Here is a 25,351-nt window from a genome sequence, read left to right on the forward strand (position 1 = left end):
GTAGATGCACCGGGGACCTGATTATAGCACTTAAAACCTGGAAAAGTCTGATTTTCATGATATGTCACCTTTAAACGTTTTTATTATTCTAAAGCATTCTGTTTATTTCTAGGTTGAAATTACATGTAGAATCCCAAATTTTCAGTGTGGCCTCAGACTTGACCTTCACTGTATAATTTATGTTTTTAAAACCGAAACTGTCCATTGACAAAGCTGTCGGTGGATTTTTGTACTGACAGAAGGAAGCGTTAACATTTATGTTAATGGTAATTGGAGTGCCAGTAGCTAGTGCCAATAGCCTCAAAATGACCAAATATCGGACAATTAATTAGCCTGATCGATATATCATTCTGTTGCTAGTCATGACCATTTCCCCATAGCTTCCATGCAGTTCATGAAGCTGTGCATGAAATTAGTAATCCCTACATCTTGGATCTCTGTGTGTCAGGTGACTAATACCTGTTTTGGTCATGTGCATAAACACACACATTTGTTCTTCGAAACTATGTTAAATACCTCAACATATCTTTCAGAGATGACAGGGAAACAATCAGACGTATTGCGCAATCTAGACAGCAGGATGGCTGATGTAATGTGGATATATATATACATAAATAATTGATTTAGAGGAATAGTTCACCCAAAAATGAAAATTTGCTGAACATTTACTCACCAAAATGAAGAGAAGTTTGTTTCTTAGTCATAACAGATTTAGATAAATTTAGCATTACATCACTTGCTCACCAATGAATCCTCTGCAGTGAATGGGTGACTACATCACAATAATCCACAAGTAATTTCCAGTCCAACAATTAACATCTTGTGAAGCAAAAAAACTGCATGTTTGTAAAAAAACAAATCCGCTATTCCTTTAATGATTTTCACATAAAATAGAAAATGTTTGTTATCCTTTAACAAGGCTGTTGATAGATTTTGGACCTGACGCAAAGGGAATACTAATGATAAAACTTTTTTGGTGGCCATAGTTATGGACTGACACCAATAGTCCAATTAATCAATTTTGTTGACTGTTTGCTAATATCCACCACATTCAGTTCAGTTTTCTGCCTCTGCTCTTATGGTTACCTTTAGTGCCATCAGGAATCTTTACTACCTAAATAAGCTTAATCTTTAAATTTGCTCACATGACGGCTCTTAAATGAGCTGTTGATTTTGCCTTAGGTGTCATATGTTCAGTTAATATTCCAAATGGAGTATTGATTGATCTGTTAATGATAATTATAATGTAATTAATGATAGTGCACCATGTCAGAACTGTGCAATCTGTTTATCATACACATGCTCATTTTATGTTACATTGTGTTTATTAATTTGTTCAGCCTTTGTGTGAATTTTTATACCATTATTTTAATCAGGACAGAGGTGATGCTTCCATTCAGAGATGGGAATTAGTCTCAAATTGATCATTGCTAAATGTGTAGAAATAACAACAAGGCCTATATTCCTAGTATTCCACCTGGAATGCCTATATATAGGACATTTTATTTTGATGCAGTTCTTTAAAGCAGAAATGTGTCATTTTTATCTTAAAATTCTCTCCTAGCCCAACATAAGATGCAGGGACTAAATAAACCATTTGTACTTTGATTCCATCTCTGGCTCGATCAAAACACTACTTTGTTTGTAGGAGAATCCCAACCAATGGCATGAGTCTGGGGCGGGGCTACGACATACTGCAGCACTGGCAGTAAAGCTCAAATAGGAAGCATTGTTTTACCTTTGTCTGCTCCATCACCCATATGTGACCCTGGACCACAAAACCAGTCATAAGGGTCCATTTTTTTTTTCTTTAAAGCAGAAATGTGTCATTTTTATCTTAAAATTCTCTCCTAGCCCAACATAAGATGCAGGGACTAAATAAACCATTTGTACTTTGATTCCATCTCTGGCTCGATCAAAACACTACTTTGTTTGTAGGAGAATCCCAACCAATGGCATGAGTCTGGGGCGGGGCTACGACATACTGCAGCACTGGCAGTAAAGCTCAAATAGGAAGCATTGTTTTACCTTTGTCTGCTCCATCACCCATATGTGACCCTGGACCACAAAACCAGTCATAAGGGTCAATTTTTCGAAATTGAGATTTATGCATCATCTGAAGGCTGAATAAATAAGCTTTCCATTGATGTATGGTTTGTTAGGATAGGACAATATTTGGCCGAGATATACCTATTTGAAAATCTGGAATCTGAGGGTGCAAAAAAATCAAAATACTGAGAAAATCGCCTTTCAAGTTGTCCAAATTAAGTTCTTAGCAATGCATATTACTAATCAGAAATTAAGTTTTTATATATGTACGATAGGAAATTCACAAAATATCTTCATGGAACATGATCTTTACTTAATATCCTAATGATTTTTGGAATAAAATAAAAATCGATCATTTTGACCCTTACGATGTTTTTTTGGCTATTGCTAAAAACATACCCAAGCGACTTAAGACTGGTTTTGTGATCCAGGGTCACATATGTGTTTCTCTCTTTATGAGGATCTCTATGGTCCCTTTTGCAAAGCTGTGAACTTAAACTCCTCTTCTGTTATTCCCATATGTGTGCATGTTCTACTGTATCCATGGTTTTACAAGAGGAAGAGCACTCACTTTGGTTGACAATACAATTATGAGTTGACATGGCCATTAAAATGTACTCTTCATTCTCAATAAAAACTCACAAGAAAGTTTGTTTTTAATCCTTGTATTTTTGAAGATTACACTGCCTTTTAACTGTTTTCTCCACTGTGGTCACATCTATGATTCAATTATTCTATATAATGATAATTACAATCATTTAACTTGGAAAAAAAATCTATTTTAAATGAATTAAAAGTACTTTTGTAGTGGCTCAACCAATGAATAGACTTGTTGATAGTCGTGTGGATTACTTGTGAATTATTGTGATGTTTTTATCAGCAGTTTAAACTCTTATTCTGATGGCACCCATTCACTGCAGTGGATCCATTGGTGAGCAAGTGATGTAATCCTAAATCTGTTCTGATGAAGAAACAAACTCATCTACATCTTGGATGGCCTGAGGGTGAGTAAATTTTCAGCAAATTTTCATTTTTGGGTGAACTATTTTTTTTTAAGTTGCATGCCAACTGGTGCCAACATGTCAGAAACTGGATGGCGTGATGTACGATTTTATACACTACAGATTTGTCACTTAAAACAATGACACCAACAAAACTCCTGTACAAACACTGTCTGGTATTGTATCATACCTTAAATCTAGGATTATTCAATTATACAGTGCCATTTGTTTGTCCTGCATGTGTGATAGTTTTCAAGGTCAGGTGCTTTCTCAACATTAAATCAGCTTTTCTTGCTTGAAAAACATTTTTTTTTCCAGAATAATGTTTGTCTTTCTTTGAATTTCTGCAAACGGGTCATTTCTGATTAACCTTTTCATCCATACTCAAATTGTAGCCTTATATCTTAAGGATAACACATGTAATCTTTGAATATTATGTAAGTTCCTGCAAAAATTAAAAATTATTTTGGGTTACCTGGAAAAAAAAGAGATATATGAACTGACCACAGGTTTTGGAAGATCCAGGATTATTTATTTAAATATGTAACCACATACTGCATCAAACATTAAAAGAATAGGAAAATGAATGACAATTAAATAAAGAAAAGAGATATTGCTCTCAAAGGGTGTCTACAATATTTTTTTAAATTATTATATTTTATTGATATTCAGTGGCCTCAAAATGTATTTGGATGCTTAAGATGTAATTATAAATAACTGAATATCACTGCTTTAAAAAAAATATCAAAACAAGTTTATTTATTTAATTTAAATAATGATAGCATAACCCCACAAAATCTGTTTTTTGAAAGTAAGTCAAAATGTATTTTGACATGTTTTCGTTGTCAAATATTGCAGGGACCAGATATTTTAGTATCACTGAGATACTATGATAGTTTTTGAATAATATTTTTTAAGTATTATGATTTTTTTAAATAGATTTTCTGTAAAGTTTTAGTAATATTGTTGTGTGCTTTGTCATTTTAAAGATGTCTGTATAGTTTTTTTTATTTATTTTATTCTGTTTCAGTTCAAATTGATTTTATTTCAGATAAAGAAAATGTTTTAGTTAACTACAATAATCCTGATTAAAAGTATGTGCAAAAATGGTTAACAAAAATGCAGTTAGTTGCATCATTTATCAGCATACCGTTTTAAATTTTGTATCTAATGAAATGTTTAGTTGTGCTTTGTATGTTCAAATATGTTTTGAGGCCACTGTGGAAAAGTCATGAAGAAAGGTGTTAAAGCATGTATAGTCAAGAGAAAGGAAAACACATGGCATGAAGCAGTACACAGTTATTGGGTACTGAGAAAAGGCTGTCAATTTCCCTCATATTTGCTGTCCTGGTTATGCAGGACCAATGATGGCACAGGTCTTCTGTCCTCTGGATGTGTGTTTTTGAGAAGAAGAGCGAGAGGATGCTGCATTAGCACTCTCAAATAGATCCTTCAGTTTTGGATGAAGGTCACCCCACACATCACCCATCTGAGGAATGAAATGACACAATTCCCACAGTGTAAATAGTGCTAAAATGGTCAGTTGAAGTATTTATAGAGTTGGTGTGTTATTAGAAACGCACCTCTTTGTGTCCTTGTATTTGTGAGTGGACAAATGTCCCCAGTATTGAAGTCACAAGCGGCAGATAGGTGAAGACCAGCTGGGTTTCTTGATGCAGACACAAAAAGGAGAAATATCTCCTCATCTCCATTGTGATAATCGTGTTCTCCTGCTGTAGGAAGACATAGAATAATATTCAGTTCACCTGTCAGTGATGAGGATTTTTCAGTGACGCATTCTGCAGGTTACATTGTTACGCCAGCACGCCTTTCGCCACAATTGAATCATTAATTGAACCGATTCGTTAAACACGATTCATTCGATAACAAAAGGCCACTACTACTGTGTGTGCTCGACGCTGAACAGTTGATTCTACTTCGTTTTAATTCTTCCCTTTGGCAGAGCAGAACTGGACAAAGTAACTGGAAAAATTGTATCTAAATTGTAAGTTAGTCAATGTTTGTCAATGTAAGAGCAATATCACACTCGCAATCGTGCTGTTTGAATATAAAGGAATTCAGCCATATGTGGAACAACAGCGTGTGTGCCATTGCTTAATTTATCTCATGTTTATTGGTTAAAAGATAAGAGATAAATGAATTAACAATTGTTAAATGAATTAACAATTGTGTCATTCTGACTTTTTGTAGACTATTCAAATCAAATTAGTGATAAAGTCTTTTTTCAGTGTAATTATTCCCACACTCCCAAAACATTGCGTTTTTTTTTTTTTGAAAATTACCTTTCATGCAGTGTGTAACACAGCTCTAAGTGAATGAAAATATCCTGCAAAGTTTTAAATCTGAAAGTGCACCGTGTATAAAGTTATTGTCTCTCAAAAGAAAGAGTCGACTCTGAATCATTAAAACGAGTCGTTTTTAAAACGAATCCCAAGCCGTTTCATGTTGACGTCAACATGACACATTAGCATATTGCCCGCCCACTTGTTGGTCTTTTCGCGTTGGTCTGAATCAAAGTCCTTTGAATGAAAATGCAAATTCATTATTTGCCACTAGATGCCGCTTTTGGAGCGGTAAAAATATAATAAAAATAAATACAATATGCTGTACACAAAGCAGCACTGCGCTCACAAACGCTGCTTTATCAGGCGTTACAGGCACGCTGCAATGGAAATGAGACCAAATCGGACCAATCACCGTATATTAGCTTCACGCAAAGGAGGGGTTTGGAAAAATTAATCGTTGAGCAAATCGTTTGGGAGTCCTTTCATTACCCATAATAGGGGCACTTTAACAGCAAAAACGTCTCCGTTATGTATGGTAACCCTAGTTCTCTGATGGCGGGAACGGAGAAGTTGTGTCGAAGTTTCAACACTACGGGTCGCACTTGGGAGCCCAGACACGACTGAATGCATATGATGCCTGACATCTAAAAGAATTAGAACCATATACCAAAAAAAAAAATATAAAAAAAATAAAAAATTGAGACACAGTGGGTTAATCTGACTTATTTTTCAGTGTAACAATTGCCCCCAAACACTGTTACAATCACCCCCATGAAATTTACAAAATGTTACAATTGCCCCAGGTCTCCCCTACCTGTATACTTTAGCTTGGTTAAGTATAGTTTGTATGTTGGTGTATTTGCTGTGTATTACCTGTGTGAGTCGAGACTCTGGCTGCTCAAAGCTGTTCTGGTACTTTAAGTGTTTAGCCACAGGCCCGCTGCGCTTTTCAAATGCTCTCTGATGCTCTAGTAACACACCGCTGTCGTGACGAACACACAAGTCCTATACACATACACATCCAAGTATTTTAGCATCTGAATGTTGTTACAGTTGAATTGTTAAAGTGTAAAATGGCAGTCCATACATAGATATCGGTTCAATCCTACATGCAAAACAATGTATGACCTAACTATTACTTCATCTTATACCTACCAGCTGATTATGGCCCAGTAACATTCATTAAATACAATTTTGTATTAATACAAAATTGATATGAAAAGTTTTGTACAGACAGTACTCACTTTATACGACTGCAGCTGTTCAAGGAGAAGGTTCAGTTTCTCCACCACCTCATCCTCCTCTCTGCTGCCCTGGTGAATAAGAAGGCATTTGAAATATTACGTTTAAATTCCTTTCAACCAGAGCAAAATGTCCCCAGAAATGGTAATGAGAGGCATAATATTGTGGGTGTCTTAATAACATTGAGGTGCTTAAAGACATTCAGTACAGTTCAGTGATGTGCATAATTTCAGTCATTTTTGTAGTGGTGTTTGTGATTAGACTAATGCTCAATAATGATAATGTTTTAATACCTGGTGTGCAGCTTTGTCGGCAAGAAGATCAAATTCTCCTGACAGCTCTACAAGTGACTTCCTCTGTGTTTTCCATGCTTTGCTCATTGTGGCATTCACTGGCAGGTCTGATGTGTCTGAGCCCAGTTCACTGTTGAAGAGTCAAGTAATAACCTCGGAATTGTCCACACAGACTGTCATATTTTCAATATTACATATCAGGGTTATTATTTAAAACTAAAACCATAAAAAACATCTTTGTCACTTAATAACAACACAATAAATTAACCATTAATTGAAATAAAATAAAACAAAATATATGCACTTAAACTTAAAACACAGCTAGTTGCCAAAGCAACATTTCTCATTTTCATTCAGTTCAACTGAATTTTCAAGTATGAAAATAACTAAAACTGGAAATAGAAATTAATAAAAGCTATAAAGACATTTTTTTTTAAGTAATAAAAATAACAAAAACTTTAAATAAAATTCAAATATACGAAATTTTAAAATAAAAAATGAATTCAAAATATTAATAATCATAATAGAATATTAATATTACTAAAATAACATTGTATCATACTGCCATTGCATATGATAAATGTTACAAACCACCCCATGAACCACAAAAAATAAAATTGTCTTATTGATAGAAAATAGACACTTCTCTTAATAGTTTAATTACAAATATTAAGCCATTCATAATATAATTTAATGTTAACCCTAATATCAACAGATCAGTAAGTGCAGCTACACTTTTGCACATTGTACTGTTTAGTCATGTACATTTGTGGATATTTTATGTATCACTCCGTTTCACTCATCATCTGATTATTACAGATTTATATTTATATTAAAAATAGATTTTTTCAGATTTTGTGTGTGTGTACAGGTGCATCTCAATAAATTAGAATGTCATGGAAAAGTTCATTTATTTCAGTAATTTGTGTGTGTGTGTGTGTACACAAACACACATGGTTATATTTGATTATATGGTATATTTGATATATTTTATAATTAATGATGAATTCTGAAGTGCTCACCTCAGGTCTTTGCCAAACATAAGCAGATCGGTTGAGTTTTCCCGTGAGCGCTGAGCCATCCGCTCAGCTACATCTCTGAGTTTGTTGAAACTGCTGTGGATATTTGCAATGACCTCTCGATTAGTGGCAGCGTGGGTCTGTATGTCCTCAGGTAGGTACACCTTAGAAATGACATGCAATGTTCATTTTGCGTGTTAGTTTACTTTTAAAAGGTACTGCGGTGATTCACTGATACAGTGGTTCTTTGATATATATATACCAATACTATGACATTTACATGGTTTTTCAAAGCATATGGTATTTTAATGTCATGTGTTTGTTAGCTTTTACCTACCTTGCCGTGCAAGGCCATTTGGGAGGTCAGAAACTCATCACCTATCTTTTTATACGCATCACGCAGCATGTTTTGAACATCCTGTGACATGAAAAAGGATGCAATGTGATGAACCCCTATTTTATTCAACTTTGAAACAAACTACAACTATTATGTTTGGGCAAAATAATAATTAATTTTACTGCCATCGACTGGTTTGCAGGACTTAAGCGCTGCTTGCTGACAGAAAGATGCTGACCAACTCATCTCCTGCTAGGACTGGATGTCTAATCACCAACGCCATGAACCTTTGTAGACCACGGCGGCGACTATCATTAAACTCTCGGTCTGATATTGAGTTCAAAACTGAGAATGAGTGAGAGAGAGAGAGAGAGAAAAAACAGAGTTTTAGTTACATAAATGTAGATTTAAGAAATAAAGTAATTTGCAGAGAGTTTGTTCAAATCTCACCGCCTTTAAGGATGCGTTTGGGGGGCAGAGGCGGGACCATCCTGTAGATGAACTTTTGCAGCAGCAGACCATGGAACACCTCAAAATCACTGTACCTACGCTGAACCGGGATCTGGAAACACTATGTAAAAGGAATGGAGTAGTTAATATTGTTTAGGGAATACAGAATGGCATTTAGGAATTGTAGCATTCTGTAGGAATTTTTAAGGATAAATGAAAATGGAGAGATAATGATGCTATCTATATATACTGTACATACATATTTATGTGTGTGTGTGTTTGTGTATATAGAGAGAGGGAGCTAAAAATGTGTGATTTTAAGTATTATAAATACAAACTGAGTTTGAGTTTACAAACCTTGCTAACAATACGGTACTCCACATGTTTGAGAAATGGCAGTCCTTTCCTTCGAGGCTCTATCTCCACCAGCACACTGTCCCCCAGCTCCTTTAAGGATATGCCATCCACCACGGGGTTCTGCTGACCCAGATGCATTTTTTGCACCTGACAGCAAATGCACAAAACCTCCAATTAACAGTGTGCAAATTATTAATTGACTTTAATGAGGGTCAAATTGATGAAAAGCTCTATGAAAACTTGAATGGCATAATTTCTTGAGGTTCATATTGCTCAACCCAAGTTGCCTTTGTTGCATGCAATTAGTCGAATATTAACTTACACAGAACACTAATGTATGCATTTGAATCGCTTTATTAAATATATTTGGTATCATTTAAAAGTAGCATTAACTTGAGCAAAAATGACAGTAAATACATGTATAATGTTCCAAAAGATTTCTATTTCAAATAATTGCTGTTCTTTTGAACTTTCTATTCATCAAAGAATCCTGAAAAAAATACATCACAGTTTCCACAAAAATATTAAACTGCACAACCATTTGCAACAGTGATAAAGATTTCTGAAGGATCATGTGACACCGAATGAATAAATTACATTTTTAATATGTGTATATATGCTATCTCTTATTTGCTATAGTCAGTTATTTTTACTCTGGACATTAGAGGATGATTTCCCATTTTCGATAACTGTGGTTGATTAATTGAAAATTCAATATCCATTTTGTATTATATAATGCTCATGCAAATCACTAAAAACATAGAGGGAATATTGTGATGGATTTAGAACCATCCCCAATATGGTTTTACTGAAGCGTTTTAATCTTCTGTAGAACAAAGTGACCTATTTCACATCAGCTATGCTTGAAATGAGCAACCATGGCCATTTTATTTATTTCTTTTGTGTGTGTGTATAAATAAGAGTGAGATGGTTTAATTATTGTGCACAAGACTTGCTGACAGATACATGCAAAAGCATGAGTTGTGATTTTGTCATTCAGCATCTCTTAACATGATTTGTTTCTATTTGTTGTATTTCTAAATGATATGTTTACTCTACATAGGTGTCTTGAATGTAAATAAAATCTCTGTCTCTCACATCTCGGTGTGTAATTAGGGTCTGTAAGCTCTTTGTGAAAATAGGATTTGTTAACTTGTCACTGGGGCAATGGGTGATTTCAGGTGATCCTCAAGTTTTGATTTAACACTGATATGAGACAACACATTGCTATTATAATTCACATACAGCTATATCTATGACAAAACACATTCAACATTGTTTTTAATGCGCTTATATAATACAGTAAGGCAGCTGCCTGTCTTCTCTTGAACATAGCAGTGAAATCAATATATGCCTTGAAATATAAATATATTTCTTTGCGCTTGTGATTTAAAAAAAGTCTCCAATTAAACATTAATTCTAAGAAGCAATACGTTTTTTCATTAGTAGTTTATGACATGAATGTACAACTCCTCTCTCCATCAAATGCACAAGCTCACATGAAAATATAATGTTTGTTTTTCTTGAATGAAATGGTTTTAAGATTGTTTTCTCTTTACTTACCAGATTGCTGATGTGTAGGAAACTGTCTTCACTTTGCAGTCCCCAATAGACCTTTGTTCGTACCTCAACTGCCCTCTTCACGCTTAACGTCTGACTGTGACTGTATAGACCAACACCAGCAGATCAGATAACAGTCTCATCTCTCTCTCTCTCTCTCCCTCCCTCTCTCTTTCTCTCTCTCTCACGTTGCTCTTTTCCGCCCCTTCTCTTTGCATCCCTCAACACACACATATTACCATTAATCACCTTAAGAGGATAGGACCTCTTAAAAAAAAAACATCACAGCCTCTTGGAAGGCAAGCTGGGAAGCTTATATAACTGGGTTATAATAATGAGAGTGGACTGGCGAAAGATTTAGGGTATTTGTACAGACTTTAAAAGCTTTGCAACAGAGCTGCTTGATAAGACAAGCAGAGAGGGTGACTCAGGTCACACATTCATACACCACTGTTACAGTTTCACTGACAGAATAGCCTCTTATTTGAATAAATAATTGTTTTAGATCAATTATTGGAGAGATTGTAACAGGTGGCTTTTAATACATTATGTAATCCCCAAACCAAATCCATCTATGAGATGTCCATCATCATAATGTGATGTGGCAGTACTAAATGACCAACACAAGGTCAAATATACTGTTTTTTCCTCCACAGTTACCATTAAATATCAAAATATAACAGCGGGATTATGTCCCCTGCAGCTGTTCACTGTTTCCTGTTTCTGTAACATTATTTTAATGACCGGACTATATATATATATATATATATATATATATGTGTGTGTGTGTGTGTGTGTGTGTGTGTGTGTGTGTTTATATATAAATTCTCAATTTCTCTGGATTTAAAATTTTATAGTTATGTGCTTGAGTAGAATGTAATTTTTGTTTTATTCTGTAAACAACTGATGACATTTTTTTTTTACATTTTTAAATAAAATGTCATTTGGAGCATGAAATGACAATTGGTCAAAATAACATAAAATATGTTTTTAGACGTTTATATTCATTTTTAAAACACAATACCAATGTTTTATCTTCAGAAGAAACTCTAAATGACAATATTTTTATTTGAAAATTGGAAGTAATGTTATCACACCTTTGTAGTATAAAACAAATATAAACATTTTGCTCAAACACATACCTAGTAAATTCAGAGAAATGTCAGATTTTGAGTAGCTAGTTTTTTTTCCTCCAAGTAGACTACATTTTGACATAAATGACACAAAAGCATCTATTGCTTCTTAGTCTAATCAAATAGTCTAAGCAATTACATATCTAATTTACTAAAGCCAACGTTTTAAAGGGGTCATATGATGCTGCTAAAAAGAACATTATTTTGTGTATTTGGTGTAATGAAATGTTAACAGGCGAGCGCTCAATCACAGTGTGCGCAAGTGTTGCGCAGAGCTGACGCACATGAGCACGTTTTTCATTCGCTGACTATTGTCACGTTAAACATTTTCGGTTGCTAGACGACAATAATGCACATTACACGCGTACAGCGAAGAGAGACGCGAAACGACGCTGAGGCTGAGCAATATTACTGCGCTGACTTTATAGCGTTCACACAATATCGACGTAGAATCTGCTGCTTTTCTTAACGGCGACATCAGGAAACAGCTGCATCTTGGGAACTTCTTAACACCCCTTACCCATTTCAGTGCTCCTTAATGCTGTTTTATATTAGGATTGGTGCGAATCTTCGAAATGAGATAATTAAGATTTCCTGCTGCATCATAATACTCGGACATTACAGGTCGTGCCTCCATCAATAGCCTATATCATACTGAATGAGAAAGTATTATGGTTCTATTGTTTGTAAAAGGCGATGATAAAATAAAAACAGACCATCAGATAGGCTATAATGTCTGTAGTAGCCGGAGAAGTTGTCACTGAAGAGGAGGTAGAGGATCTGGTAAGTACATTGACAGTTTTCATAGATGTTCTGGACTTTAACACTAACAAAAATTACCATCCAATACCATGTTTTTTTGAAGATGGACTATGGTAATGCCTTGGGATACCACCTCATACAGAAAGTTATGTAAATGCCATATCATATGAATATGATAATCATCCTTTAGTAGCATAGGTTATATTAAAGTTTAATAGTATTACCATTTGATATCACTTGGTAGTATTTTTTGTTTATTTTAATGTATATACCATTTGTTTGTTTTCAAGGCAGAGGACAGTCTGTGTAGCAGCTATGTGTCCGACACTGAAAAGGTGAGATTGATCACTTTTAATTAATTATTTATAATGTCTGTAGTAGCCGGAGAAGTTGTCACTGAAGAGGAGGTAGAGGATCTGGTAAGTACATTGACAGTTTTCATAGATGTTCTGGACTTTAACACTAACAAAAATTACCATCCAATACCATGTTTTTTTGAAGATGGACTATGGTAATGCCTTGGGATACCACCTCATACAGAAAGTTATGTAAATGCCATATCATATGAATATGATAATCATCATTTAGTAGCATAGATTATATTAAAGTTTAATAGTATTACCATTTGATATCACTTGGTAGTATTTTTTGTTTATTTGAATGTATATACCATTTGTTTGTTTTCAAGGCAGAGGACAGTCTGTGTAGCAGCTATGTGTCCGACACTGAAAAGGTGAGATTGATCACTTTTAATTAATTATTTCTTTATTTACAGATTTTTGGCCAGTCTGTCTCCTTAGTTTTGAAGCTCTTTCATTCTTGGACCTTTGAATCTTTGTCTCATAAAGGTATTGAGATTGTTGGATTTCTTTTCAGAAATTAAGAAAAAAGAAAGTTTCAGGCAGACCACCTCCTTCTCCTAGTAAGTTTAAGACTTCTGTTGAGTTTTCATGCCTGCAATACAAATGCTACCACCCGTTCTGTGCATTACTGTCTATTAACACAGCATTGTAAAAATGTGGAAATTGCTGTATTTGCTTATTTAATTGTAGAGTACTTAATGCAACTACATACACAGCAAAAATGCCTTTATAATAATACATCATTTTATTTAAATAAAGGGTCACCATACCTGAACAGTGCAAGCTTGCATCTGAAGAGAACTCCGGTAGCATCGTGGAGGACGGTGAAAGGGACACAGCTCCAAAACTGTAAAAGACCCCCTGCTGGTACACCGAAGGACGTCTGGCTGCACTTACAGAATGATGGACATGGTCTGTCCCTTTAAAAAAAATTATAATAATAAAATGTGGCTAACACTTTACACCATATTCTGCATTTTATCATTTTAAATTATGTATCTTCTACCAAACAAGATATTCTAAATATGTTTACGTTATAAGACCCAAACAGACAGCAGATCTGCACAAGATTAAATTGCATTTTTGCTGCTCAGAAACTGCATCTAGTTTTAAAGATATGACTTACTGGAAAACTAGACAAAATAGCTGATTATCACAGAATTCACATTTAGGTAGGTAGGTAACCTTTTTGCTCTTTTAATACTGGATCAGTAACTGAGAAACACTAGCTCAGGATCAAAATATATAGCTTATATGATTTTGAAAGACAAGCAAATGTAATTTATCCATATAAAGCGTGCTGTATCATATTTGAAAAATGCCTAAATTATCAACATGATCAAAACTTTAATGACAAACCTGTTGTACGGAATCGGTAATACATGCCTTCTCTGCTTTCATTGATAATTCGTACATGATCATCCATAAATCATGTTAAAATGTGGTAAATCAGGTTTTTGATTAACTTTTATTTGTGCATCTCTCAACTATCATTGTTTTGCTTTATTTATGTTTTGCCCCCACAATGTAAAACTACAGGGCTTTCATAAGAAAACAAAGCGTTTAAATATCTGTTAGTAGTCTGTTATACTATTTTAAAAATCTCATTCATTTAAATTACAATATTTTCATCTTAAATTTATAAACAACAGCAACCGCACCAAATTGGATATTTGGCTCTGTTTGGGCCTCTGAATAAAATCTAGATGTTTTTTTTTTCCACCTCAAGTGTGAGCTCCATATTCTCCTATATAATAATATATGGGTAGTAAAAGCCTGATATATCAAATATGATACAAAACCTAAAAGCACATATGCAAGCTTTTTTTTTTTTTTATTTAAAAAAATATTTGATCTAAAGTTTAAATAAACCGTTCCATTTGAAAAAATGAATTCCTATATGAGGCTTCACGGGGTTCAATTTTCTTTACTTCAGGGACATTGTCAAAGTCTCCAAAAGGAGCGGATTACAGTGTCACACAGACCAGCATCTCCATGACCAGCACACCCGAATACTTGAAGGAGGCCTTAGGAATGAAAAAGCCAAAATATTCCCTCTCTGCATCCAACGGTGAGATAAAACTCAATATATAAACCTGACTTGTCCACATAATAGTTATTATGATTTTTATTTTTATTTTTGTCTCCATGTTGTTATATTTGCAATTCCTTTATCAGGTTATGTTCCAGGGACCTCCGACTACAAAGAGAAGGAGGAAATGTATGATGAAATAATTGATCTAAAAAAGGTGAAGTTCACCTCTCGCACACTCACTCAATGACGTATAAGTGTTTTTGAGGATGTGTTTTTAGAATTTTGATTACATCAGACGGCATGTTTTCAACGAATTGGGCTTTATCCCAACTGTCATACTATCCATCCTATATGTGTATGAGGGATTAGTGGTTAGGATTACTATGTCCCAAATTATAATTTGCTAAAAATAGTATGCCATATCTTCCTGGATGGTCTATTATTTTTGCTGGATTTTAGGAAATATATCTATGCAAGGTTTTTGAGCTAATATTACCTACAATGCAAGTGGAGGAAATGGTTCTTAAGATGTATTTTAGTATTGCACAGTTTTATCTATTAAGATGTGCTTTCCCGTCCTAGAATGTAGCTTTCCTATTTGAAGTGGAGTTATGCACACTGAAATTCCATGTACCCATGTGTTTGCTCTCAATTTTCTCAGACCATCCAATCCCAAAAGACTGAATCGGACAAGATGAAAGGCAAGCTACGGCGTCTTGAAGAAGAAAACGCTAAGAAAGACAGACAAATCGAGCAGCTGTTGGATCCAACGAAGGTGATGAGCAAGTCACCTTTTTGTGTAAATGAGTAGCTGAGTGTGAATGCGGCCTGTTTCACACCACACGCATAAACAACACTGTAATGTATCTGCAAAAGCAGGCTGCCATTGTGCGTTCACACTTTGTAACTGAAAACAATGATTTTTTTAATTGCAAACTTGATTGTCATGAAATGACTAAAAAGCATTATTTACAGGGTGGAACATTATCAGACGTACACAGTCGTTCAAAAATCTGGGCTCAGATTTTAAAAGAAAATATCAAAGAAATTAATACTTTTATTTAGCAAGGATGCATTAAATTGATCAAAAGCAACAATAATGTCATGCCCATGGACTCTTTTGTGTGTGTTTTCCCTCGCCACGTGCTCCATGACCCAGTTTTCTCCCATGTTGTTTCATTAGTTCCAGGTGTTTCTCGTCATCCCCTCCTCTAGTCCTGTGTATTTAAAGTGAGTCCTACTCAGAGTTCCTTTGTCTGGTATTGAATGTCGTCTTTCCCCGCTACGTGTGTGTTCCTGGTTCCCTTGATGTTTATTAAAGTCTGTTCGTTTGAAGTTTACCCCACGTCTCCTCGTTCCTCGCTCCGTGCTCCTCACAGTAGCGGCAACGTGACAAATAAAGACTTTTAGGTTGTTACAAAAAAAATCTATTTCTATTTCTACTTCTATTTATCAAAGAATCCTGAAAAATGTTTCACAGTTTCCACAAAAAAAAACTGTGATAAGACAACATATTTTTTGAGCTGCAGATCAGCATATAAGAACAATTTCTGAAGGATCATGTGACACTGAAGTAATGATGCTGAAAATTCAGCGTCACCATCAAAGGAATGAATTATGTTTTAAAATGTATAGAAACTAGTTAATTTCAATTGGAATAATATTTCACATTAAAGTTTTTACTGTTATTACTGTATTTTTTTTTACTGCAGCCTTTGTGAGCATAAACAAAGTTTGAACGTAGTGAAAATTAAAGCGGTTCTCTCAGAGCTTATTTTTCTAAAAACTGTTCATTGCTAAATAATTATTTTTGTGTTGATCATATAGGACCCAGAGCATGCTAGAGGTTTAGTGGACAGAAAGACTGATCCTAGATCGGTGAGTATGCCATTATAAACATCTCACAAACCCTCACAATCACATTTCATCAGATCAGAGATTCTTAATTTGATGAATGATATAAAATGAAAAATGTATTTCTCTCTTTTTGAACACACCAGATCATTAACGGACTGAAACAGAGGATTGTACGATTGGAGCAGCAGTACAAAGAAAAAGAGAATGCCTTAAGGTCTGATGCCAGCTTCATTTATATTGTGCTGCCATGAAATTAATCAGGTTATGGTGAATCAATGCAGCATGAATAAACGTCACAGCACTTCAGCATAAGAGTTGCAGGCTAAGAGTGCAAAAATCTTAATAGATATTAAAATTATTTAATTTAACCTGAAAATAAAATTCATAGGAAATTTTTGGATTTTTAAATTGTCAATTTAAAAAATAGCACTAATTCACCAATGAAATAAGCAAAATTGTAAACTTCTTTGTACAGGCTTTCAAATATTTTTGCTTCCATTGAAGGCTGGATAATTAACTTCTCATGACATTCTTGTGAAAGTCATCAATTTTCCATTTAAATTTTCACTTGTTTTGTCAGTTTTTATGTCGATAAAAACTAGAGATTTGGACCCCAGTGTATGTTGAATCTAAACTGATGAATGTGTGTTTGCCATTACAGTCAGCTTCAGAGTGACCTCAAAACCACCAACATGCAGGAAATGAAGATCACGGTAGAAACCTACTTTGAAGAGGTATCATATGTGACTTTATATAAAACGAAATGTATTTCATTATAACTTTTTTTTTGTATTATTTCGGGTAATAATATGTTCTTCATTCTTAGGTTCAAAGATTGAGAGCACTTTTAGAGTCGACTGAAAGAAGGTACAAACATTGTTCATTTTACTTGTAATTTGATGTTTTTATTTAGTCTTTCTCTCACTCTCTTTTTCTCTGTCCAGTAATAAGGCAGAGAGCAAAAACATCAGGCGGCAAAACAAGACCCTTAGTGCAACGGTTCTGAAACTCACAAACACTGTTCAACACCTGGAGAACGAGAACCAGGAGCTCAAAAAAGAATTGACACAGGAAGAGATGAACATGATGGAGAGCCCTGCGTGCCGGGCTAAGGGTACTTACATTTACAAAAGCACATCTTAACTTACATCTACAGTAGAACTGGAAAAAACTATTTCAGCAAACGTCATTTATTATGGACAGCTGCTGAAAAAACTCGCTTAAACCAGCCTAAGATGGTTAACTGGTCTTACTTAGCTGGTCTCCTGACCTGGCTAATTTGGTGTTTAACTGGTTTAGCCAACCACCCAGCTAGTTTCCTAGCTTAAATGTACTAAAAAATAAGTTTAAACAAAATATTTAGTATTTCCTGCACCAAAGACTGAATTCAGTCATATGATGTATCGTATTTTTATGTTTTCAGGTTATATGGATTGGAGTAAACAGAGACTTGTGCGACGAATCCTGGAGCTTGAAAAGGTTTTTTTATATATATATATATATATATATATATATGTATTTCGGTATATACAAATATACATGTACATGCATGTATGTATGTGTATGCATATGTGTTACATTAAACATTACTTGTAGACTGTACATGTGAATGTAGTTTATTTGTCTCATTTTTTCAGAGAGTCGAGCAGATGAAGAATCTTCAGATCACCAAAGCATCAGACTCACTGAAGAGCCCAGACAATAAAGGCACTCAGTCAGAATCGGCCAATCAGAGTGATTCTGTCAACACAGAGATGGAGCCATCTGTGATTACAGAGAATGATGCACATTTGAGGGAAACAGTTAAGAAACTTGAAGAAGAGAAAAAGGAACTAGAGGGAAAACTAACCCAGAAAGAGTGAGTGTACTCAAAATATCACATGATCCTTCAGAAACCACTCTAATATGCTGATTTGGTGTTCAAGAAACATTTTTATATTATAACTAAAGTAAAAACAAAAGTTGTGCTGCTTAATATTTTTGTAGAAACTGTGATCTGATGAATAATTTATTTGAAATAGATTCAGAAATATTTCTGATATTTTCTTAGAAATTTCTGATTTCTTATTCATGAAATTTTCTCAAATGTTCAACCTATTTAAAAGCAGTTCTAATTGAAAATATTTGTCTTGTCTTATCAGTGAGGAGATAAAGCAGTTGTCTGCTGAGAAGGATAAGAGTCTGAAAGAGGTCGAAAACATGCTGAAGGAACAAATCAGAGAGCATGAGAGACTGATGCAAACACATAGGTTTGTAATAAAAATAATGAAGGCATCCATTAATTAAAACTATATAGTGGTGATGCTTATAGTTACACCCATAGACTGTATAAAAACATGGACGTAGTGTCCGTGACGTCACCCGTAGGTTTCTGAAGAGTGGTTTTGAAGCTCAAAGTGGGCGGAGGCCGTTGTCGCCATCTTGGCAGCGCGTCACCGCGCGTCACTCCCGGATAATCGAAAATGGGCAAAGAGGCGGGAGCTAGTTGCTGAAACCACGCCCACCTAGCTCGACACCGGTGACAGCAGTGGCAATCCACCTGTCACTCAAGTGGCCACGCCCTTAATTATGCAGAACTTTAAGGCTTAAAGGGGTCATATGATGCTGCTAAAAAGAACATTATTTTGTGTATTTGGTGTAATGAAATGTGTTTATGCGGTTTAAAGTAAAAAAAAAACACATTATTTTCCACATACTGTACATTATTGTTTCTCCTCTATGCCCCGCCTTTTTGAAACGCGTCGATTTTTACAAAGCTCATCGGTCTGAAAAAGCGAGGTGTGCTGTGATTGGCCAGCTATCCAGTGCATTGTGATTGGCCAAATACCTCAAGCGTGAGACGGAAATGTTACGCCCCTCACCATACTGTTGTATTCCCTCAGCGACCAGCACGGATCAGCTCTTAATATAATTTAAACGGATGAGTTATAAAAAAATTCACCCCCCTCACAGTTGTCATGAAGGGCAAAATTAGCTATATAGACTAAAATCATTTTTTGTACCAGGCTGTAAACATTTTTTTCTGCTGTAAAGTTGGGCATTTTAACATGGGGAGTCTATGGGACTGACTCCCTTTCCCTCTAGCGGCCAGTCGATGAATTGCAGTTTTAGTCACTTCCGTGTTGGCTTCACCAGAGGGACCTGAAGGTTTCCGCTTGGTTACACCACATGACTTCTCACATGACTAAATCTTAAATGTGATGTTACAGTTATGTGGGACAAAACATATTAAACCCTGATTTAATTTTCCAAAGCTCTTTTCCAAATAGTTATTTCTTTATTGAAATCATTTGTGCTCCTTTAGAGAAATTATTTACCGTTGTCATTGTTGGAAGAGTTTATTAAACATTCTTTTATATCTGTAACATTTCTTTGACATTTTTCTGAGTGAACAACCTTGGTTATGTGTGCAGAAAAGAAAAGTAATTGCAAAGGCATAAAAATTAATTACATTTTGATAAAAGATTATGAAAACAAACTTTTTTCTGTTTTTCTAGAATACCATGCATTGGTGAATCATGATAAATATGAACATAGAAATGTATTAAGAAAGTAAGTAAAGTCAGTTTAGATGTCATGCTTTTTTTACAGGCAGGAGATGGGCGCACTGACCATAGAAATCAGCTGTTTGAAAGCGAAACTAGAGGAGGAGAGAAAACTCAGATTAGTACAAGATCCAAGTCAGGTAATACTTTCAAAATCTTTCTTTAACAATGTACACAGTTCATTCAAGTGCAGACAGCAACTCATTTCTCATCTCACAGGTTCGGGACGGTTCTTTGTCATTAACACTCACAGAACCATTGTCATCATCAGAAGTCGTGCCGATAGAGAAGAACAGAGCAGCTAAGATCATCCAGACACACTGGCGCTCCCACCGAACACGGGTTGGTACAACACATCGACACTTACTGTACAACCACAGTGAATGTAGATTATTCATGTCCTCCTTATTCTTCTACTCCGTCTCTTAGGATCTAGTTCTTTTACAGTCCTGTCTCAGAGGGCATCTAATTAGGCAGAGGCAGTTAGATGGACAGAGTCAAGCAGACCCAAGAACTGTCCCTGGTGCCATGGTAACTACTTGTGACCTTTTGATGGGATGTTTTATTATACATATATTTTTTAATTAGCATAATATGTTGTTGCTCTGCTTAAGTCAAATCCTATCAGCTGCATTCCTTTACAATATATATATACATATATTTATATACTGTATAATTTTTTTTCAAATAAATGTTCTTTTGAACATTCTATTCTATTAAAAAAAAAAGTATCATGGTTTCCATAAAATATTAAGTAGCACAACTGTTTTTAAAATTGATAATAATAATAATGAATGTTTATTGAGCACTAAATCAGCATATTAGAATGATTTCTGAAAGGCCATGTGACACTGAAGACTGGAGTAATGATGTTGAAAATTCAGCTTTGCCATCAGAGGAGTAAACTACATTTTAAAATATATTAAAATAGAAAACTGATATTTTATATCGTACGGTAGTGTATATTATATATTGTAAACAAATTTTTTTAAATATGATGTTACATGGAATTATTGGTACATATTATGGACCAAAAATAATAATTCCTTGTGCTTAACCCTCCTGACAGGAAAGTTTCTCAATTCCATTGCAAGGATTACAGTACTTTATGAAATGGACAAAAAAAAATCTCAACTCTTTTCACTATGTGTCTCAGAGCCAATCAGGTATGAACACTCAGGCTGTACAGGAAGAGGAAGTGACTCTGCTGCAGTCTGTCTTTAGGGCTCATCTCAAACGCAGTACTCTGACGATGGACAGGTGATATAGATAGTGTATACACTAAATTACTACATTGTACACTCAAATACTACATACACTACACAATGAATAATTTTTCCACTTTTCCATATTTATATAATTGCATATTTATATTATGTGTGTTGCATTCAAAAAAATAAACCTTGCACAGATGATTGTTCTGTTTGGAGCATGCATGTATGCAGTCACAAATATGGTTGCATGCATGGCCAGGTGGTCTCCTTACAGCCCGATGTTGACTTCACATTACAGGGTGTCTGCAGTGACACAGTCTGTATCTTCCAAACATCAGAAAAAGCTGTATCTCTCCACCCCTCCACTGCTGCCCAGAGGCTCCTCACAAGCCATGTTTACTAACAAAACGCAAACCTCAGGTGATTATTCATCTTTAATCATTTCTTGTTGAAAACAACATGACCTCATACTGCTAATTTTCCTGTTTGTTAATCTAGGACCGTTAAGACTGTTGGTTTTCAGGTTTAAAACCAAAGACTCAGACCTGGCCGTCCTTATGATGTCTTGTACTGACTTCTCTTTAAAACCACTGTGACTTGTAGTGGATGCTTTTCCTTATATTCTTCTAGGTGTAACTGAGAATAATAGCGAGGAGACTGCAGAGGAATTAAATCCTGCTTACAATGATAAGCTACATGACAAGAGATCAATACCAGGTTAGAATACAGGATATCTGTAACTCATTCCTATTACACTACCTAAAATTTAGTTTCAGTAATAATTTTTTTTTTCTGTTTTGGAAGGATGCATTAAATTGGCCAAAAGAAAGACATTTATAATGTTAGAAAAGATTTCTGTTTTAAATAAATGCTGTTCTTTTGTACTTGGTTCATCACAGAATCCTGAAAAATATATCATGGTTTTCAAATATAATATTAAGCAGCACAACTGTTTTCAACATTGTTAATAATAAGAAATATTACTTGAGCAGCAAATCAGCATATTCAAATAATTTCTGAAGGATCATGTGACACTGAAGACGGGAGTAATGATGCTGAAATTCAGCTTTATCACAGTTACATTTTACAATATATTAAAATACAAAAATGTTGTTTTAAATAGTAATAATATTTCACAATATTGCTGTTTTTGCTGTATTTTTGATCAAGCAATTGCAGCCTTGGAAAGCAAAAGAGAAGTCTTATTGATTCCAAAACTTTTGAAAGGTAGAGTCTAAGACAGTATATCTTTAAATAATCTCTGATAAACTACCATTATGCATACAGTATAATCATTAATCTATTTAATGTAATAAAATGTATGATTTTGTTGTTATTAAGCAGACCTGAAGATCCACCAACATCAACCAGGCAATGAAATTCCAAAGACCATCGACTCGGACGACTCGGATGACATCATTGTGTCTCCTTCAAAGCCATTGAGAAAAAAAAAAATCCTTAAGTCCGTTCAGTGAAAATGACTTTATGTAGTTTTTTTTTTACTATTTGGACCACATGAACACACATAATTACCTGAGCAACTTAAAGTGGAATTGAAACCAAAAAAAAATTTAACTGATTGTATATCGGCAATAATGACTAGACAGAGAAGAACATGGATCATGGATGATGGATCATTATGGTTTTGTGATTTTCACACTTTTATTCTGCTAAGATCATGTTCTTTTGACTTCTAGGAGCTAAGCCTTCTAATAAGGGACAAATACCATGTTTTGTCTTCACACTCCAAAAGTGCCTTGTGTTGAATGATCATCTTTAAATGAGGATCAGGGATTTACTATTCTTCGTTTACTTTTCATTGTAGATCAATATACATATTACACTAAGCAGGATATCGCATAAAGTATATTTAAGCCATTGTGTGCATTTAAGGTACACCTCTGATTGATATAAAAAGTACTGTGAATCTCCACAAATATGGGTGATGTATGTAAGATATTGCTGTATAAGACTTTATTCAGATTGGGGAAAAAATGACAGTAAATGCTGTTTCACTTAAATGTTGTCAGCGTGTTACGTTTTATTATAGCTTGTGTATCTGTATTGAACCAATAATAGCACTGAAAAATGTGATGCTGTATTGCGGTTTTTAAAGTCTTGTTAAAACACATTATTGTTTTGTGCCATTCTTGAATTTATGTTAGATTTATGTTTATTAAAGACTTGTTTTCTCTGGTCTTTTGTGCTAAAGGATGAAAATACCATTTCCTAATAACTTACTATCTAGCAGTGGATACCTGATAATTAATTTCATCTTTTTTAACCAATTAATATACATTACTTGTCCAATCGTTCGTGATTTACTGGATAAGGCTTAAGCATGGTGATTTTTTTCAGTATTTTTTTTATTCACAATTTCTACCTGATAAAATATTTTAAAGCTTGGCAAATATAAAAATGTAAACATGGGAGTTTAAAAATTTTAATAATAATAATAAAAAAGTGATTTGACCTGCTCAACTGTATATTTAAACATTTTTAATTGTATAAACTTTGTCCATTTTTTATTAATTTTTGTTTAAAAATCAAAACCACACAAATCAGGGTATAAAACTGAATTTGAAGAATAAGTAGGGGTTGTTGGTTAACAAGAGTTGCCATAAAAGAAACTGACAAAAAAAAAACGTATGTAATATTTTGTTTCACCTTATGAAAATTTTCTGAACATTAAAAAGTAAAAAAAAAAGGCCAATCACAATTCAGTGTGCAAATAAATGCAAGAATGAGGACCAATCGGATCAATTGATTGTGCAAATTTACAATCGCGTCATTGTTGTTTTCAAACTTTACCCTTTTTATACCTTAAGCGTGTAACGTATTTTTTTAAACGTTTGCAATATAGTTATATGCAGTATAATTTATAATAACAATAGAAAGACATGACTTGAAGTAGCGTCATTTGACCACTAGAGGCCAGTAAACATTAATCCAGTTGTGTATGGAAATAGATGGACGTGGATTATTGACAATCACGCACGTTTCTTACTGTAGTCTGCTCACAAATCACTAGTTCATCCGTAATGCAAGATATCGTTGCTTAACCCGTTTAATCCCAAATTTTTCCCAGACATGAAAATATCCAAATGATGTGTCATTAGTAACCCTTTGAAATAATCAATAATTATTTTTTTGATTTTCTGTTGGAAAAGTGTGTGAAAAATTGTGTTTTATGGTCGGTCACAATTGTGACCGGTGGGATAAGGTGAGTACTGAATTAACATATTTCTGCAGTCATAAAAATTGTTATATATCTTAGCCCAGCTATTTTAAAGGGGTCATATGATTCGATTTCAAGTTCCTCTTCAGGAACTCGAGCTGCGTCGGAAACGTTAGGGGAACGCCCTTGTGTGTAATCAGACCAATAGATGGGCTAGACGTCGGCGGGTGACGTAATGACCAGGAAGCTATAAAAGCACTTGCGGTGAGACCAGCGTCAGCTTTTTGTCATTCAGCAAGCGCTCTGTGTGTGTGTCAGTTGCGGTGCGGGTCCCGCTTCCGCCGAGGCGGAGCGGCGAATACGCTCGTGGGGTTCGCAGCTGGAACTGGCGGAGGGAATGGAGAGGGGCGAGTCCCTATCTTCTTCCTCACCCGCCAGATCCAGTGTCACATCACATCAACCTCCTCGGAGGAAGAAAGGCGGAGCGCCGAGCTCGCTATCCTGGTGAGCGAGCTTGGCGCTCCGCCTTTCTTCCTCCGAGGAGGTTGATGTGATGGGCGTCGATGAGGAATCGCTCCCTCAGTCGCCCCAGTATGAGGAGCTTTTGGAGGTGGTAACTCGTGCCGTGGCCAAGCTGAATATCGAATGGCC

At 35.0% G+C, this 25,351-nt stretch overlaps 2 protein-coding genes across 5 annotated transcripts; one reads left to right on the plus strand and one right to left on the minus strand.

The window, feature by feature from the left end:
* Positions 1-4,117: 4,117 nt before the first annotated feature.
* Positions 4,118-10,745, minus strand: LOC107665942 (sorting nexin-8-like). The gene is made up of 12 exons (XM_016457011.1): positions 10,618-10,745; positions 10,207-10,260; positions 9,055-9,201; positions 8,698-8,818; positions 8,456-8,592; positions 8,248-8,328; positions 7,914-8,074; positions 6,892-7,021; positions 6,601-6,669; positions 6,230-6,361; positions 4,634-4,783; positions 4,118-4,539 (listed from the first exon to the last, which is right to left on the minus strand). Exons 3-12 carry the CDS (start codon positions 9,190-9,192, stop codon positions 4,402-4,404), a joined length of 1,257 nt encoding a protein of 418 aa, XP_016312497.1. The 5' UTR covers positions 9,193-9,201; positions 10,207-10,260; positions 10,618-10,745; the 3' UTR covers positions 4,118-4,401.
* Positions 10,746-12,017: 1,272 nt separating this feature from the next.
* On the plus strand, positions 12,018-23,721 carry LOC107665963 (IQ domain-containing protein E-like). 4 transcript variants are annotated; one of them, XM_016457044.1, is made up of 23 exons: positions 12,018-12,530; positions 12,800-12,844; positions 13,386-13,431; positions 13,631-13,783; positions 14,808-14,942; positions 15,050-15,120; positions 15,568-15,681; positions 16,734-16,784; positions 16,907-16,977; positions 17,425-17,497; positions 17,590-17,630; positions 17,708-17,877; positions 18,187-18,242; positions 18,401-18,621; positions 18,905-19,012; positions 20,355-20,448; positions 20,528-20,650; positions 20,738-20,839; positions 21,465-21,568; positions 21,821-21,942; positions 22,153-22,239; positions 22,693-22,749; positions 22,864-23,721. In XM_016457044.1, exons 1-23 carry the CDS (start codon positions 12,480-12,482, stop codon positions 22,995-22,997), a joined length of 2,229 nt encoding a protein of 742 aa, XP_016312530.1. In that variant the 5' UTR covers positions 12,018-12,479; the 3' UTR covers positions 22,998-23,721. The 4 variants fall into 4 exon arrangements, with proteins under 4 accessions (XP_016312530.1, XP_016312531.1, XP_016312532.1 ...); XM_016457045.1 differs by having other exon boundaries at positions 22,867-23,721; XM_016457046.1 differs by lacking the exons at positions 22,153-22,239; positions 22,693-22,749.
* Positions 23,722-25,351: the final 1,630 nt, after the last annotated feature.

The sequence above is a fragment of the Sinocyclocheilus anshuiensis genome, unplaced genomic scaffold, assembly GCF_001515605.1.
Source record: "Sinocyclocheilus anshuiensis isolate Anshui unplaced genomic scaffold, SAMN03320099.WGS_v1.1 scaffold775, whole genome shotgun sequence".
Lineage (NCBI taxonomy): Eukaryota > Metazoa > Chordata > Actinopteri > Cypriniformes > Cyprinidae > Sinocyclocheilus > Sinocyclocheilus anshuiensis.

What these genes read in the sequence shown, in the direction of transcription:
- LOC107665942 (XM_016457011.1), bottom strand. Translation starts at nt 9,192, where the DNA reads ATGCATCTGGGTCAGCAGAACCCCGTGGTGGATGGCATATCCTTAAAG. An exon ending in TTCTGTCAGCAAGCAGCGCT is followed by an intron (nt 8,329 to 8,455) that starts TAAGTCCTGCAA and finishes TTCATGTCACAG; the next exon opens with GATGTTCAAAACATGCTGCG. An exon ending in AAATGGCCTTGCACGGCAAG is followed by an intron (nt 8,075 to 8,247) that starts GTAGGTAAAAGC and finishes GTCATTTCTAAG; the next exon opens with GTGTACCTACCTGAGGACAT.
- LOC107665963 (XM_016457044.1), top strand. Translation starts at nt 12,480, where the DNA reads ATGTCTGTAGTAGCCGGAGAAGTTGTCACTGAAGAGGAGGTAGAGGAT. An exon ending in GAACTGTCCCTGGTGCCATG is followed by an intron (nt 20,840 to 21,464) that starts GTAACTACTTGT and finishes TATGTGTCTCAG; the next exon opens with AGCCAATCAGGTATGAACAC. An exon ending in AGTACTCTGACGATGGACAG is followed by an intron (nt 21,569 to 21,820) that starts GTGATATAGATA and finishes TTCACATTACAG; the next exon opens with GGTGTCTGCAGTGACACAGT.